The sequence below is a fragment of the Macaca thibetana genome, chromosome 7 (assembly GCF_024542745.1).
Source record: "Macaca thibetana thibetana isolate TM-01 chromosome 7, ASM2454274v1, whole genome shotgun sequence".
NCBI lineage: Eukaryota > Metazoa > Chordata > Mammalia > Primates > Cercopithecidae > Macaca > Macaca thibetana.
In genome coordinates, this window is record NC_065584.1 from 149,856,375 (window position 1) to 149,871,873 (window position 15,499).

Consider the following 15,499-nt stretch of genomic DNA (forward strand, 5'->3'; position numbering starts at 1 on the left):
CAAGACCTGCATTGGGGAAGGGGAGATGGAAGGAAATAGGGATGTTAGTGTGAAATGAGCATCCAGGAAGAACTCTACCCACATGGTTCCAAGTTCCTTGGGTCTATGCACCCCATCCCCATGTTTCTGTAATGTTAATAGGAATTCCTATTATATATAGTACTTTATGCATTACAAAGTGTCATCCAAGGCAGTACTTTACTTAATCATCAGACCATCTCAGAGATGGATATTATTTGCACCATTTCCTCTTTCACAGGTAAGAAAACTGAAGCCCAGAGACGTCAAGTGACTTGCCCAGGGTCTCACAGTCAGTAGCTGCAAAACTGAGACCCAAAAGCAAGACTGACTCCAATACAGCTGCTGCTACTTCAGTGGTCACCCTGGGTAAGCACTGAAACCTCACAGACCTTCAGGGTGTGACCTTAGGTAAAGTATTCAACATGTTCTGGCTTCTCATTCCTCATCTGTTTAGATCAAGGAAGAACAATGGGGCTTGGGTCATAGGGTTCTACGACATGATTAACTGACTCAAAGGCACTATGAAAAATTTAAAGTTCTAAAGAAATACAGAGGGACATAGTAATAAATCATGCTGCTTTTTGCTGGCCAAAACCCAACAAAGGCCTGGTCCAATGCCTGGCAGGGAGCAGGGTGTGTAGTCCCAGTACCCAGGGTACAGACTAGGTTGTGGCCCCATTGCCCCTCCCCTCTGGCACTCTGTCCTTTTGCCTTTGTCATAGGGAGAGATGAAGGTAGCAAACACCAAGTATGGTTTTCCAAAACCAAGGAAGAGGGTGCTCCTAGAACCTTTACTTCCAGCCAACCTCTCTGCTCCTGCAGGAGAAGAGAAATGAGCAGAAAAAGGAGGAGGCCAAAGAATAGATGGGGCTAAGGCCGATCAGGGAATCAGAAGCCCAGCTGGAGGGACAAGCACTCCAGTCCCAGGCATGATGCCAAGTCACCAACTTCTCCAGCAAGCAACGTACCAGACCAGTTATAACTCCACTCCAGGAGGAATGAACCCACATGGTCTGAAAGGGCAGTCACAGACCCCTCCTCACATTTCCAGTTAACTAGCGATCCTGGAGCTGGCCCCTCCCCAGCAGACTAGGGCCCTCCCTGGCTGGGGGAGATGGGGAAGTGGGAGGGGAGAAAGGAGGGGCGTTTGGGTTATAGGCATTCCCCGCCCCGCGTCCCCTGCCCCCGCCCCGCGCCCCCGGCCCAGGGAGATGTAATGTTTTAAGACTTTTTAGGATCGCACTTATTCAAACCCCTGCGCATCTTCCCCATGTCATGAGTTCACCCGTCTTAGCCCCCAATCCAACCCCGGCATAGCTGTCGGGGGATAAAGTTTTTCCTTGATGCGGACGCGATCTTCTACTTCTTGGGAGATGAGTGGAGACAGAATAGCCCAGATGAGTGTCTGTGGGGAACTTGATGTGGGAGGGTAAGGGACTAGATTTGCACTCCCCTCCCGGGAGATGGGACCACTGCAGCCACTAAAGGGAAGAGCGTGGTGGTGACCGAGCTCCAGGCAGCGGAGCTGGCGGACCGCGAGAGCCAGGGGTAGGGTCTCCGCGTGTGCACGCTTCGGGGAAGGGCAGGGGCACGTGAGCATCCCCGCGGCTCGCTCGCTCTCGCTCTCGCTGGCTTCTCCTCTCCTTGGCTCACGGGCTCTGTCCCGGGTCGCTTCCTAGCCACGCGCCGCCCTCCAGGAATCTCCCTCCTCCTCTTCTCCGGCTCTCCCGCGCACTCCTCAGCCCAGTACCAGCTCCAAATGCGGGACGTGCCATCTCCGCCCAGTGCAGCTGGCAGGGTCCCGCTGTCCGCCCCCCAGACTGCTGTCCCCTGCCTCGGCTGCCTCGGGCTATATCCACTGCCGGGCACCGAGCACCCCAGCTCTTCCGCCTCGGTCGGCGCTTAGCCGTGCGGTCTCCCCTGGCTCGTTTCCCTCTGTCTCCACGCCAGCCCGCTCCGCTTGCTCCCGCTTCGCTGCACTCCTTGCCCCTCAGTCTGGGCTCCGGGTCCTGCCCCAGTCTTCTTCCGGGGGGCTCCGTCCTCAGCACGCCCCTAGGGCCCCCGACAGTCCGGCCTTGGTGCCCTCTCCCCGTCCCGATCCGCTGGGTCCCTCCCGCGCGGGGTCCGCGCCGCTCTCCCCGGGTCCGCCCCTCGCGCCCGCTCCCTCCCTGCTCGCCCTTCCCCTGGCTCCGTCCGCAGCCGCCTGGGCCGGACGCTTTCGCTCACCCTCGCTCAGCGCGGGCAGCAGCAGCAACAGCAGCGGCAGCAGGAGCCGGGGCCAGCGCGGGGCGGGCGGGCGGCGCGGAGACGCGGCGCGCTGCACAGCCATGGGGCTCTCGGTCCGCTCGGCTCGGCGACGCGCGGCTCCCGGGCCTCTCGCGGCTCACAGCGTCCCGCGGGGCCGGCGCCGGGGCCGGGGCTGGGGCTCCGGCCGGGGCCGAGCCCGGGCGGTGGGGGACTGGAGCCGCATGCCTGCTCAGGAGCGCGGGGGGCGCAGGGGGAGCGCCGCTTGCGCCATCTTGCACCCACCCGGGCGATCTGTCAGCCTCGCCCGGGGTGCGCGCTGCACACTCGCACCGCTCGCGGCCGCCCCGCCCTCCTCCCCAGCCCGCCGCCCCCCTCCTCCCTCCTCTCCGCTCCCGGTCCCCTCCCCCAGCCCCCTCTCCCCGGAGGCCCGGTCTGGGGAACAAAAGAGCCGGCGAGCGCTTTAAGCGGCCGGACATTCCCGGCTGTGCGGCGGACGCGCCCCCTGCGCTTTGAACTGTGGCTGGAGCGGCCGGCGCCGTCCCGGGCTGCAGCCGGGTATCCCCTCCCCGCGGGCTAGCCTGGGACCTGGGGGGCTGAGGAAGTGGACACCCAGCGGACTGGGGAGTGGGTCCAGGCTGCGGAAAGACACTCACAGCTGCGGGATTTGCTCTGACCCACTCTTTCTGCTGCGCCCTCCTCCAAGTCCATATTTTAGAGATAATTCTCTAAAAAGCTGCGTAAAGTTGTCAAAGATTAAGTTTTCCATGGATTTCTGGTCCTTCCACTCAAAGGATAGATCCTGTAGCTGCAAGACTGGCTTCTGAGGGCCGAGGAGTCCTGGCGCTCCGCTGGGGAGGATTGCCTGGAGAGAGCGGACCCAGCAGGACAATGAGAGCTCTAAACGGGCCTGGCTTCCGACCTGGGTTCTGCCTGCTGCCTAGCCCAGTCACTCTCACTGAGCTCATCTGAAGGATGAAAATAATCTTATCTCTCCTGTTCATCCCTAGAGACCTTTAAACCGCAGAGGTCCTAACAAATGACCTGGTAACTGGAAAAGCACATAGAAACTTAAAATTCCCAGTAATGTTTCTGCGCCACAAAGAAGGCCCTCAATCGTTCATGTCAGAGAACGTATAAGGAGACAACATAGGTTCCATGTGAGAATGTTAGAGAAGATAAGCAAGTCTTTTAGCAGAGACATACCCATACTAGCCCTCAGAGATCTTGAATCTCAGTCACTCGCTATTAAATGGTCTTCTGTTGAGTCCAGCATGACGGACTAGTCCATCAAAATTATTGAGCAGCTACTAAGTTCTAGGAGCTAGAGATTTAAAGGTGGCAGGCTAGGCTTGGTGGCTCACACCTGTGATCCTAGCACTTTGGGAGGCCGAGGTGGGCAGATCACTTGAGCCCAGGAGTTCAAGACCAGCCAGGGCAACATGGTGAAAACTTGTCTCTATGAAAAATACAAACCTTAGCCAGGCATGGTGGTGCATGCCTGTAGTCCCTCTGTGTTCCAGCCTGGGCAACAGAGACCCTGTCTCAATCAATCAATCAATCAATCAGTGTTGGCCTAATGTATCTATTTGCTCCTTTGGCACTGGACTGAGATGGCAGAGGAAAAACTAAGTCTCTCTTTTGATACCACCTCTGGAACTTTGGGACCATGTACAAAATTAACTTTGGGCCGGGCACAGTGGCTCATGCCTAGTAATCCCAGCACTTTGGGAAGCCGAGGTGGGTGGATTACCTGATGTCAGGAGTTCGAGACCAGCCTGACCAACATGGTGAAACACCGTCTCTATTAAAAATACAAAAAAATTAGCCGGGTATGGTGGCAGGCGCCTATAATCCCAGCTACTCGGGAGGCTGAGGCAGGAAAATAGCTTGAACCCGGGAGGCAGAGGTTGCAGTGAGCTGAGATTGCACCATTGCACTCCAGCCTGGGCGACAGAGCAAGACTCTGTCTCAAAACAAACAAACAAAAAACTAACTTTGATACAGTAAGTAAGGAAGTACAGGCCTCCAGAAATCAGAGTGCCTGCAGATGGACAGGTTTACTAATGATGGGGTTGGCATAGCTCAGGAATATTCACTCTGGGTAGCTACTGGAAGATGAGCCTGAGAAGCAGGACATGAGGCATGTGAGCAGCAGGAAGCAATGGAAAAATTCTAGGTCGAGGATCCCAATGCGCCAAAGCCGTATTGGATTTCATTGTGAGAAAGGGTGGGAGTGGTGGTCTACTGGCCTTAGGAAAGGGAGGGGAAGAGCCCTCCCTGGGCCTAAAATCCTGGAACTCCCTCCTGCAGGGCTTGAATTCTCAACAACCCCTTCTTGGCTTGTCCTGGACTCTGAAGAGGTCAAATTGGTGTCTTGAATTGCTGTCATTTTAAATTCATTTTGACAAGTGTTTAATTCTTCTTTATCACAACCCTTGGTCTGAGAGTGATATGCAAATAATGGCTATTCTGCCGAGTGCAAAATGTGCAGTATCTCTCTGTCTGATCTGTCAATTAACTCTGGGTCTGGCCCACCAGCCACTTTGGGGGTGGTCCCAAGCAAAGCAGCCTCCAGCTCTTGATTCCCTCCCATAGAAAGCATGTTCTGGACTCTGTAAAGATCTTAGCAGACAGCAGCTGCCAACTGTGATGCCAAGATGTGTGTGGGGTGTGAGTGTGGAGTTTTGTGCGTGAGATTGTGTGTACATTTGCATTAACGGACAGACACAAGGGTGTTTGTGAAGGCAAGTATGCATCTACGGGTCTCTGAGCTTGTACACACAGTGCACGTGTGTGTGATTGTGTGGCCATGAATAATGTTGGTGACCAGAGTTATAAAGAATAGTTGTGGAGCCCAAATCTCTGGAGTTGTTCCCTCTTTCCTGCACCCAAAAAAGTTCAGAGAAATGTGTGCCCAGATGGAAAGAGATCCCCAGAGAGTCTAAGGAAGTGCCATCAAAGAACGCATCTTTCCTAAGTTTACATCTTTTTCCTAAGTGCCTGTTGAGGGAGGAAGATGGTTTAGTTCTTTCCCATGACCACCTGCTCTTTACCTTCAAAAACCACCATTTTGAGCTGGGTGCAGGGGCTCATGCCTGTAATTCTAGCACTTTGGGAGGCCGAGGTGGGCAGATTACGTGAGGTCAGGAGTTTGAGACCAGCCTGGTTAACATGAAACCCTGTCTCTACTAAAAATACAAAAATTAGCCGGGCGTGGTGGTGCACACCTGAAATCCCAGCTACTCGGGAGGCTGAGGCAAGAGAATCACTTGAACCCAGGAGGCACAGGTTGCAGTGAGCCGAGATCATGCCACTGCACTCTAGCCTAGGTGACAGAGTGAGATTAGTCTGAAAAAACAAACAAAACACTATTTTGGGCCAAGGGGCATAGGCTCATGCCTATAATCCGAGCACTTTTCGAAGCTGAGGCAGGAGGATGGCTTTAGCCCAGGAGTTCGAGACCAGTCTGGGTAAGATAACGAGACCACATCTCTATAAAAAATTTTTTTTTAATATTAGCCAGGCATGGTGGCATGTGCCTGTAGTCCCAGCTACTAGGGAGACTGCAGTGACAAGACTGCTTGAGCCCAGGAGATTGAGTCTGCAACGAGCTATGATTGTGCCACCACACTCCAGCATGGGCGACAGAGAGAGATCCTGTCTCAAAAACAACAACAACAACAACAACAACAACATTTCCCATCCCAGTAAGAAATAAATTCCGTAGGGCAGAAAGGCTGAGGAAATCCTAGTCATAGTCAATGGTTCCAGAAGAGAATTCCACATTTCTGGAAAATAGTTTATTAATTCATTATAAGGACAGATACATGAATCAATGCCTTAGCTTAACACTAAAGAATATCATATTTGTAAGAAGAAGAAAAACGCTGGAAGGATAATTAAATAGTACAGCATAAACTAAATACAGATGAATAAATGAGCAAGTACTGATTACACTTGTCATGCATCAAGAAAAGGAAGATTTTTAATTGAGACTCAAAAAACTTAAGGCATCAATGGTAGGTGACAAAGGGATTAATACCCTGTAAAAGGCCAATAGATTCTTTTCTAATAAAAATACTGCTACAAAGACACAAACCTAACACTTCCAAATTACCCAGAGCCCAAATCATATATAATGCTAGTGAGAAATGGCCACTTTCTTATCAACTGTGAGTTATAGGCAGATACCAGATTTATTACTTATTTGCTTTTGAGAAACAATTTTCCACCCAACCTAATGGGTTATAAATTGTCTCATTTGCAGCTATTTAATTTAAACCAGAACCTCAGTGCCTGTTAAACAAGAACATGAAAAATGACTATGTGGTGTAATGCTAAGAGCCTACTGTTAAAACAGCCATTTAATTCAGGGCAGTTTTTTTTTTTTCCTTCTTAAAAAAAAAAAAATCAAACCAGCAAAATAAAATGAGGCTTTTGACCTTCAGAGCAATGATGAAACATACACAGTGGTGTTAGCCACAGCAGCGCTGAATGCTACAGAAATAGTACAAGTGACAATTCTGTCTTTAACGAGATACAAAACCAACATTAATAATCTTTAGTGTTATCATAGGCTGGCTGAAGGAGGGGGAGGAGGTGGAAATGTAGGTGCAGACATCAACAGTGAGTGACACCCGAGTGTAATAAACACAGATGCTTTCAGGGTTTGAGGAAGCCGCAACTGTGCTGAGAGACATTTCACCATTAAAAAAAAAAAAAAAAAAAAAAAAAAAAAAAGGAAAAATGGACTGGTTATTTCGAATTTGGCTCAGAAGCCAGAGTTAACTCTTGATGTGCCGATCAGACACCATTAGGGAGTAAAGACCCTAACTTTCTATGCTCCGACGAGAGGGCTGAGGTGAAAAATCAAATCAATGACATTGTTTTCATTACACATAAAATAGAAGTCAAGCTTGTCCCTGTGCGGCAGGTGAACAGAAAATGACTTGAGGATTCAATTTAAAGAAAAAACAAACTGAAATGAGCTAATCCTTTTCCTGTGCAAAGACCTCCCTGCCAGCACCCCAGAGAGTGACATTTCTGTCATCCCCAACCCAGATCAAGTCAAGCTTCACAGGGTGGGAAGGGCCTCCCTGAACTCTCACTCCCCTTCTCCTCATTTAGCTTCTTCTGGAAGAAAGGCCCCAAATCATCTCCATCCAGTAAACTTGACCCCCTGCATAGAAGGGAGGGCATCTTTTAATTCTGAGCCTCTGGATCACAGTCCCCTTCCCTGTCTCAAACATTCCCCTCTGACTTGGATCCATCCATGGAGAACCCTCGGATCCCAATCCCAAAGTCAAGATGCAGGGAAGCCAGGTCTTCCCCACACCGGCCGGGCACTGGGCGTGGGCGGCCTGCCTGGGGCGGGGCAAGCAGAAGCACTGAGTGAAGAGGAGGCAGGAGGATGGCAGGCGAGCGCACGGCAGCCGCAGATACAGGAGGGGCACGGGGGCCTTGAAGCACACATGAGGTAGTCACGTTGTTAGAGAAGGGTGCAGAGTTTGAACCCAGGCAGGAGAACCAGATGACACAGTCTGGGAGAGGTGCGAGAGATAGCAGAGGAAGGAAAATAGGAGAGAGGAAAGGAAAGAGTACCTGGGAGCAAGAGAAGGGCACTGGTGCTGGGAGAGTGAGGTGACTGGGAGACAGACCACTAGAGCAGCCAGGGGCAAGGAAGGAGGGCAAGAGTGAGAGAAAGCGGATTTTCAAAACCAGGCACTTCCCAAATTACAAAATTAAATGCAGAGTTGCTCAGAGGGGAGCCAGGGTCACCCTCTCTTTTTGGGCAATAAGAAGCTGGGAGGTGATGCAGCTGAAATGCTAGGCATTCAGAGTCTGCTTGCACTCAACCCAGCCAGACAGGAAAATGGGCTGGGACTGTCTTTGTCAGACAGGCATTGGAGACACTCTCAGAGTGTGTAATAAAAGGCTGGGTGATGGAGGTGGGGGCCCACAGGGCTGGGGACTGACCACTCTGGGGCACCGTCCTGACCTGGAGGACCAATCTGGCTGTAGTGACCACTGCCTGGGCCAAGGTTTCCCAGCTCACCAACCAGTACACATACATGCACTTCACACATGTGCACATCACATGTAGCTGTGTCTCGTATGTCTTTCACATGTCACATGTGTATCACAAAGAGTATGGGGGGAGTGAATAATCCATGTTTTCCTCTCCCCCCAGCCAAAGCATCTTAGGAAGCTCCAAAGGGCTTGATGATGTATCTACAGGCACACATGTGGACATGCATGGCCACAGGTGTTGCATCCTGTGTGACCCATACCTGCCTACCCCAAACTACACCCTCTGGGAGGAGCTAGGCAGAGGAGGAGACCGGGGATCTGGGCAGGCCTGGGCTGGCTCCTAGAGGGCAGGGGGCTTTGAGCTGGCAGCTGTCTCCAGGGGTCTCCTCCAGCACTTTGCCTGGCTGGAGGTCTGGGTAGGAGCAGGAAGCACTGGCTGCCTCTGGCAAGCAGGTAAGTCTGTCTGGCCCAGGGGCTGCCAGCTTACACCCTCCCAGCTCCCTGTCCAGCCAGGCTGACCCCTGCCCTGGATCCCCAACACCCGAGATGAGATCAGGAGCCTCCGGAGGCAGGGGGTCCTCAGGCTCCAGGTCTTGGAGATGGAGGTCAGGGTTCCCGTTAGATGCACTGAAGTCAGAGTGGACAATGACTTCGGCCTCCACCTGGTTCCTGCAGGCTGGGGGTGACTTCTTCCTCCCATTGCCCTGATCAGAGCAGAGAACACCAAGTGACCATTTCTGAGAGTAATCATCAGAATGACCAGCTTACATGGGGCAGAGAGACTGACCCTTCATCAGAGTAGGTATCACATGGGAGCTGGTAAAGGATACACAGGAACTGTTCGAACCTATGCGAAGGCAGGGAATGATGGAATCTTCCCATTTGCCCTCATCCAGGAGTTTCAGGAGTACCGGACTCAGGGCCTCTGGGGAGAGGAGGAAGGGCTGAGCATGCTCAGGCCAGCCACACCCTCAGATCCACGAAACTGCTGTGGCCCACTTAGGTCTGGGTAGAGGAGGGACTGTTTTCAACCCAGGTTGAAACAGGTTCGTGCAAACTGGCCTGCCCTCCCCCTACTCAACCTTTGGAGGCTCCAGGGGTCTTCTGACTAGACTTCTATCCCCGGGGAAGTTACCACCCAGGGGTCTCCAGAGAACTCATTACTTCCTCTTCACTAGCACAGAGACCCTTTCCTCCTTTCCTGCCCCTTCCTTCCAGGACGCTGACCTTTATGGCGTCGTACACCAGAGCCTGCAGCAACAGCGTCTGCCCAGTTCCAGCAGGGGGCAGCAGGGCCCGGGTCAGAGCCGGCCGGGGGCCTGCCTGGGGCAGCTCACAGCCTGCCCAGGAGCCAGCCCAGCTCGGACCGCTTGGTTGAGCCCAAGAGATCTGCACAGGGGAAAGAAGGGGACACTAAGGGGCACAACCAGGATTGGCTGGGAGAGGGAAGCCCAGGGGAGGGAATTGGGACGGGCCCCGGGAGAGCAGGATCCAGCCTGTCACCCGCTGCTCTCTCCCTCCCCAAGGCTCAGGGAGGAGCACCGAAAGGGCTGAGAGTCAGCGGGGTAATCGAGGATGAGTCCTCCTACAGAGGAGCAGAACACCAGACGCTCTGCAAAGCCCGCGGTGTCTGAGCCAGGCGGGGAGAGAGTAAGGGAGGACGGGTCGGAGTCGGGTGGGATGTGCCACCCCTGCCAGCATGAAAGGGACCAGCCCTGCGAAGGCCTCACCTTATCCTGGTCCCAGTCCCACTTGGCCACAGTCAAGCCAACTGGCCTCTTCTCCCCACACGGGGATGGCTGGGTCATAGAGGTCTCCCCAGCTCCAGGGATGAGGAGGGAGCTGGGTGTTCTGGCTATCCTGGGTCACCTGCTGGGAGGCCCTCTCCTTCATGAGAACCAGGCCGACCTATTCTGCCAGCGTATGGAGGCCCATGTGCTTCCCTGACCAGCCAACCATTCCGTGGAGGAGGGAGAGAGGCCCTAGCGTCTGCAGCTGGCTCCGAAGGGGAAGGTAGGGCCGTGCTCACACAGCCACGCGCTGTGCTCTGGCGCCCCTTGGTGTCCTACTTAGAAATGAGCCCCAATATGGGGCTCTGACCTACCTTTCTTTTGGAGTGACCCCGGCCTTCAGAAATACCGCCACCCATAAGGCTGTGCACTTCAGCCCTGTCCTCCACATCTGAGGGTGGCGGGGACCAGTCCTGGGGATGGGGGTGCACAAGGGACTCCAGTTCATGGGCAGCTGGGGGACTCGGGGGGCCAAGCTGAGCTCTGGAGTACAGCGCAGGATTCCCAGGGGTGGCCGTGGAGGACAGGCCTGGGAGGGATTCCCTGGAAGGGAAGACAGAAAACAAGGCACAGTGGTCAGAGTAAAGGGTCGGGCGGGACTGGGATCTGGTCCAGCCTATGTCTTTGGGCAGGTTCCTGCCCATCTCTGGGACTTGCTTTCCTGGTCTGTGCAATGAGTAAGAAAAACTGCTATTGTTCAAAACAGCTTCATGCTATAAACAGGGTGGCATCTGGAGATTTGGGCCCCCTCTTTCCAAGACGCTGGCAGCTACAGAGGAAGTGGGAGCGAGGCAGTTCTGGTGGCCTTGCTGAGGGGGGTAGCCAGGGGCTCTCCTAAGTCCACTCCCCATTCTCATGAAGACATCATTCCTGATTCCTTCCTCCCAGAGTCCTGACTTTAACGGGGCTCCTGGGAGTGCCAAGGGCAAGTCATGGCCGCTTTCCCCGATGGCCCGTTCTGCAGCCCTTCCTGGAAGTCTCCCTTCCCTGAAGCCAGACTGGCTCCCCTGCTCACCTGTGGGGGCTGCGGCGCAGGCCGGCACACATGCAGGCCAGGAGGCAGAGGAGGCCCAGGCAGACACCCACGATGATGCCCGTGACTGAGTGCATGTCCAGCGAGTCTGGTGGGGGAGAGAGAGGCACAGAGCAGGTCAGGACAGAAGAAGGGCACAGGGCATGGATCAGGACTATCCATGGCTTTTTCAGGAGACACCAGCCGGACCCTCACCCTTCAGATGCTCACAATCTTCAGATACAAGGACAGGAGGTCCCTGTGGCCTCACAGAAACTACTACTACCACTCCCTGTGACTGTCCTCCCCAGAACACACGTAGAAGTTATGGTCTCTCCTCCTCAAACTGGCCTTTGGTGAAACATGTGTTGCCTGCCCCCAAGGCTGTTGCATGGGTGTGCAACATGTGCAGGTGCGCAGACCCCATGCTTGGGTGGGCCCCACGCTTGAGTTAATGCTCTGCTGTCACCACCTTCAAATTCTTTTTTTTTTTTTGAAATAGTGTCTTGCTCTGTCACCCAGGCCAGACTGCAGTGGCATGAACACGGCTCACTGTAGCTTCAACCTCCTGGGCACAAGTGATCCTCCCACCTCAGCCTCCCAAGCAGCTGTGACCACAGGCATAAGCTACCACACCCAGATAATTTTTAAATTTTTTGTGGAGACGGGGTCTCACCATGTTGTCCAGGCCAGTCTCCAACTCCTGGCCTCAAGTGATCCTCCCACCTCAGCCTTCCAAAGTGCATGAGCATTTTGGATTACAAGCACGAGCCACCATGCCCGACTTCTAATTTTTAAAATAAAGGATAGCACCTTTTCATTTTGCACTGGGCCCTGGAAATTATGTAGCCAGTCCTGCTGTCCACCTCCACCCCATAAAGCTCATTGCCTCACCAAGTTAATCCTCCAATCAAAGCAATTTCCCAAAGAAACTGGTCTTTAAAGCCAGTCCCAGCTGGGTGCAGTGGCTCATGCCTGTAATCCCAGCACTTTGGGAGGCCAAGGCGGGTGGATCACTTGAGGTAAGGAGTTTGAGACGAGCCTGGCCAATGTGGTGAAACCCCGTCTCTACTAAAAATACAAAAATTAGCCAGGCATGGTGGTATGTGCCTATAATCCCAACTATTTGGGAGGCTGAGGCAGAAGAATCACTTGCACCTGGGAGGCAGAGGTTGCAGTGAGCTGAGATCACACCATTGCACTCTAGCCTGGGCAACAAGAGTGAAACTCCGTCTCAAAAAAAAAAAAAAAAAAAAGCCAGTTGCCCGTGAACCTGACATCTGAACCAAGTCATCACTGAACCACACCTATTTCCCCTTTACATTTGCTCTGCTCCCACCAAACCAGGAGGACAGCTGTGCAAAATAATGAAATGATAGTTGTGTCCACAGCCAGGGGGTTGGAAGTCAACTCCAGGGGCCTCTGGGAACCCTGGGCTGCCCTGCAGTCATACCTGACAGCTTCTCCTGGAGCGTGATCACATCCTGCAGGCGGGAGAAAGGCCCAGGCCCCACCTCTGTGCGCGCCCCCATCTTGAAGAAGTACCGAGTGTCGCTCTCCAGGCCATGGACCTCAGCACTGAAGATGTTTCCTGGGGGTGAGGGAGGCAGGGAGAGCAGGGATGGTGGGACGGAGTGGGTGGATGCAGAGGTGGGCAGGGAGGTGGGACTGGGAAAGTCTGCTCTCCATGTAGGCAGCAGCTTCTACTGCTTCTCCCAGAAGCACCTGGAACAAACCCCAGCACTGTTCTCACTGCTGGAAGCGGGAGAGGCTGGGAAGCTCTTAGGCAGATGCCCTGGGGCAGGAGCCCTCACCCTCCGTGGTGAGCAAGGTCCACTGGTGCTCAGGCTGCGTGTGGTTGTTGCTGTACAGGATCAGATACTCCACGATCTCCCCATTGGGCTCTGTGGGGGGGCACCAGTGCAGCCGAACCGTGGACGGTGTCAGGGGGCTGAGTCGTAGGTCGGATGGGGGTGTTGAGGGCCCTGGGGTGCAGGAGAGGAGATGGGGAGAGACATCAGAGCTGGGGGACAGAGCATGAGGACATGACCTCCCTTCTTCCTTCTTCATGGAACAAGCCACAAAGCAAAGATGAGGTCTGGTTTCTAGTTGTGGAATTCTAGAAGACAGTGTGTGTGGCTGGAGGGACTTAACATTCCTCCCCTCCCAGAAACTCTTCTGCCCTCAGCTCTGCCCAACCTTGGGGTTCTGAGGGATGTTTCTTGCTGCTGGGGCAAGAAGGAGTTGGGTAAAAGATGGGTTGGTGGCAAGCGGCTGGGAGCCACTCACGGTCAGGCAGGGTGGAGCGCTCCACCACAGAGCCGAAAGGCCCATCCACGTCCACGCCGTGAGACTGCACCGCAAACTCGTATTTGGTGAATGGCTTCAAGCCGCCAATGAGGATGTCTTCTCCAGAACTGCTAAGGCAAGAAACATGACTAGTGCTCTCAGGCACACTCTCCCAGCAGGGCAGAGACCCCTCCAAATCTACTCCCCTGCTGTCAGCCCCAGCCCCAGGTTCTACTGTGGGAAGGGAAGCTGCTCCCTGACCTGGAGGCCACTGCCACCACCCAGGGACCTACAGAGAGGTCTGGATGTATGCTGCTCCAAGTCTCATCTCGAAACCAGGCCCCCTCCTCCAGGAAACCTTCCTGGATTAATCCAAGTTATTCTCCACCTATGGAATCATCTCTGATGCATCTTTTCTTTGGCTTAATTTTGCCTTCATGGCAATAGTATATATCAGTTGCTTTTTATGCGACTTTCCTCTGCCAAACCTCAGGCTCCTCAGGCTCTGTTTCCCCATCTGACGCGGTGGAGGGAGCAGCTCTGAGACAGGGACAGGGCTCTCTTCACCATCAGATTGGGAGCCCTCTGAGGCTGGAGAAACAGGTCTGTCCTGTGTCACATTCTCCAGAGTTTGAGAACAAGGCTGTGTTGTGAGGGGACGGGATTGGATGGCCTCCTCGCTACCATCTGGTCAGCAGGCAAGGACGTGGACCCTGTGCAGCCCCTCTGTGTGGCCTCAGTGTAACGGGTGAGCCATGACGTGTTCCTGAATCCCAGGGGCCTTTCCCTGATCACCACCTGCTGCCTTCCCTCCCCCACCCCCACCTGCTCTTCCTTCCTTCTTTACATTAGTAAAGGCATTAGTCCCCACCTGGTGTAATAGGTGACCAGGGAGGCATTCCTGAGCCCCCAGGGGCTGAAGCGCACAGTGTAGTTGACAATCTTGACTGTGGTGAAGTCTGGCTTTTTCCACCGAAGCCAGATGGATGTGGAGCTGTTTGATTCTGCATGAACGTGGGCTGGGGGCAGGGGTGGTCCCCTCTGGATGGGCATGTCTGAAAGGTGAAAACTAGAGTGTGAGGAGGGAAGGGAGGATACTCATCCTTAAATATGTATAGTGGTTTACAGTTCCCAAGGCTGTTTCTTTGACCCTCTCCTTTGATCCTGTGAGTTGAGTAGCATCATTCCTACTTCACAGATAAGGCAACTGAGGCTTCCAAGAATTTGATTTTTGACTGTGGAACACTAGTCTGTAAGAACGTAATAAAGAGAGAGGCAGCAAATCACAGCAATGAATAACCATGGAACCAGACTCTGGAACCAGGCTGCCTTGGTTCAAATTCCAGCTCTGACACTTACTAGCTGTGTGACCTTGGAGAAATTACTTACCCTCTCTGTGTCTCCATTCACTATTCTAATGATAGCACCTACCTCATGGGGTTGTTATGAGGATTAAATTATTTAATATTTTAAAAATAGATAGGAAATGTCTGAAATATAATAAACACTATATTTATAAGTGTTTATTATAGAAACATAAAATAAACCCCATGAGAGCAGGAACCTTATTTGTGTTGTCCACCACTAAATTCCCAAAGCAGAGCTGGCACTTAGTAGACACTTAGTGAAATATTTGCTGAATGAAGAAATGAACAAACTGGAATTAGAACTCAGCTGGGTGTGGTGGCTCATACCTGTAATCCCAGCAGGCTGGGAGGCCAAGGTGGGTGGATCACCTGAGGTCGGGAGTTCGAGACTAGCCTGGCCAACATGGTGAAACCCCGTCTCTACTAAAAATACAAAAATTAGGCCGGGCGCGGTGGCTCAAGCCTGTAATCCCAGCACTTGGGGAGGCCGAGACGGGCGGATCACGAGGTCAGGCGATCGAGACCATCCTGGCTAACAAGGTGAAACCCCGTCTCTACTAAAAAATACAAAAAAACTAGCTGGGTGAGGTGGCGGGTGCCTGTAGTCCCAGCTACACCGGAGGCTGAGGCAGGAGAATGGTGTGAACCTGGGAGGCGGAGCTTGCAGTGAGCTGAGATCTGGCCACTGCACTCCAGCCTGGTTGACAGAGCGAGACTCCATCTCAAAAAAAAAAAAAAAAAAA

The 15,499-nt window shown here is 53.3% G+C and overlaps 1 protein-coding gene across 1 annotated transcript in view; it reads right to left on the minus strand.

The window, feature by feature from the left end:
• Window positions 1-6,057: 6,057 nt before the first annotated feature.
• The window catches only part of IGDCC4 (immunoglobulin superfamily DCC subclass member 4), a 42,163-nt gene continuing 32,721 nt past the window's right edge, over window positions 6,058-15,499 (minus strand). The window contains 8 exon segments of the mRNA XM_050795916.1: window positions 6,058-9,002; window positions 9,526-9,687; window positions 10,403-10,631; window positions 11,104-11,209; window positions 12,554-12,691; window positions 12,915-13,085; window positions 13,390-13,517; window positions 14,261-14,444. Of these exon segments, the coding sequence (XP_050651873.1) occupies window positions 8,592-9,002; window positions 9,526-9,687; window positions 10,403-10,631; window positions 11,104-11,209; window positions 12,554-12,691; window positions 12,915-13,085; window positions 13,390-13,517; window positions 14,261-14,444 (1,529 nt within the window). The 3' untranslated portion in view covers window positions 6,058-8,591.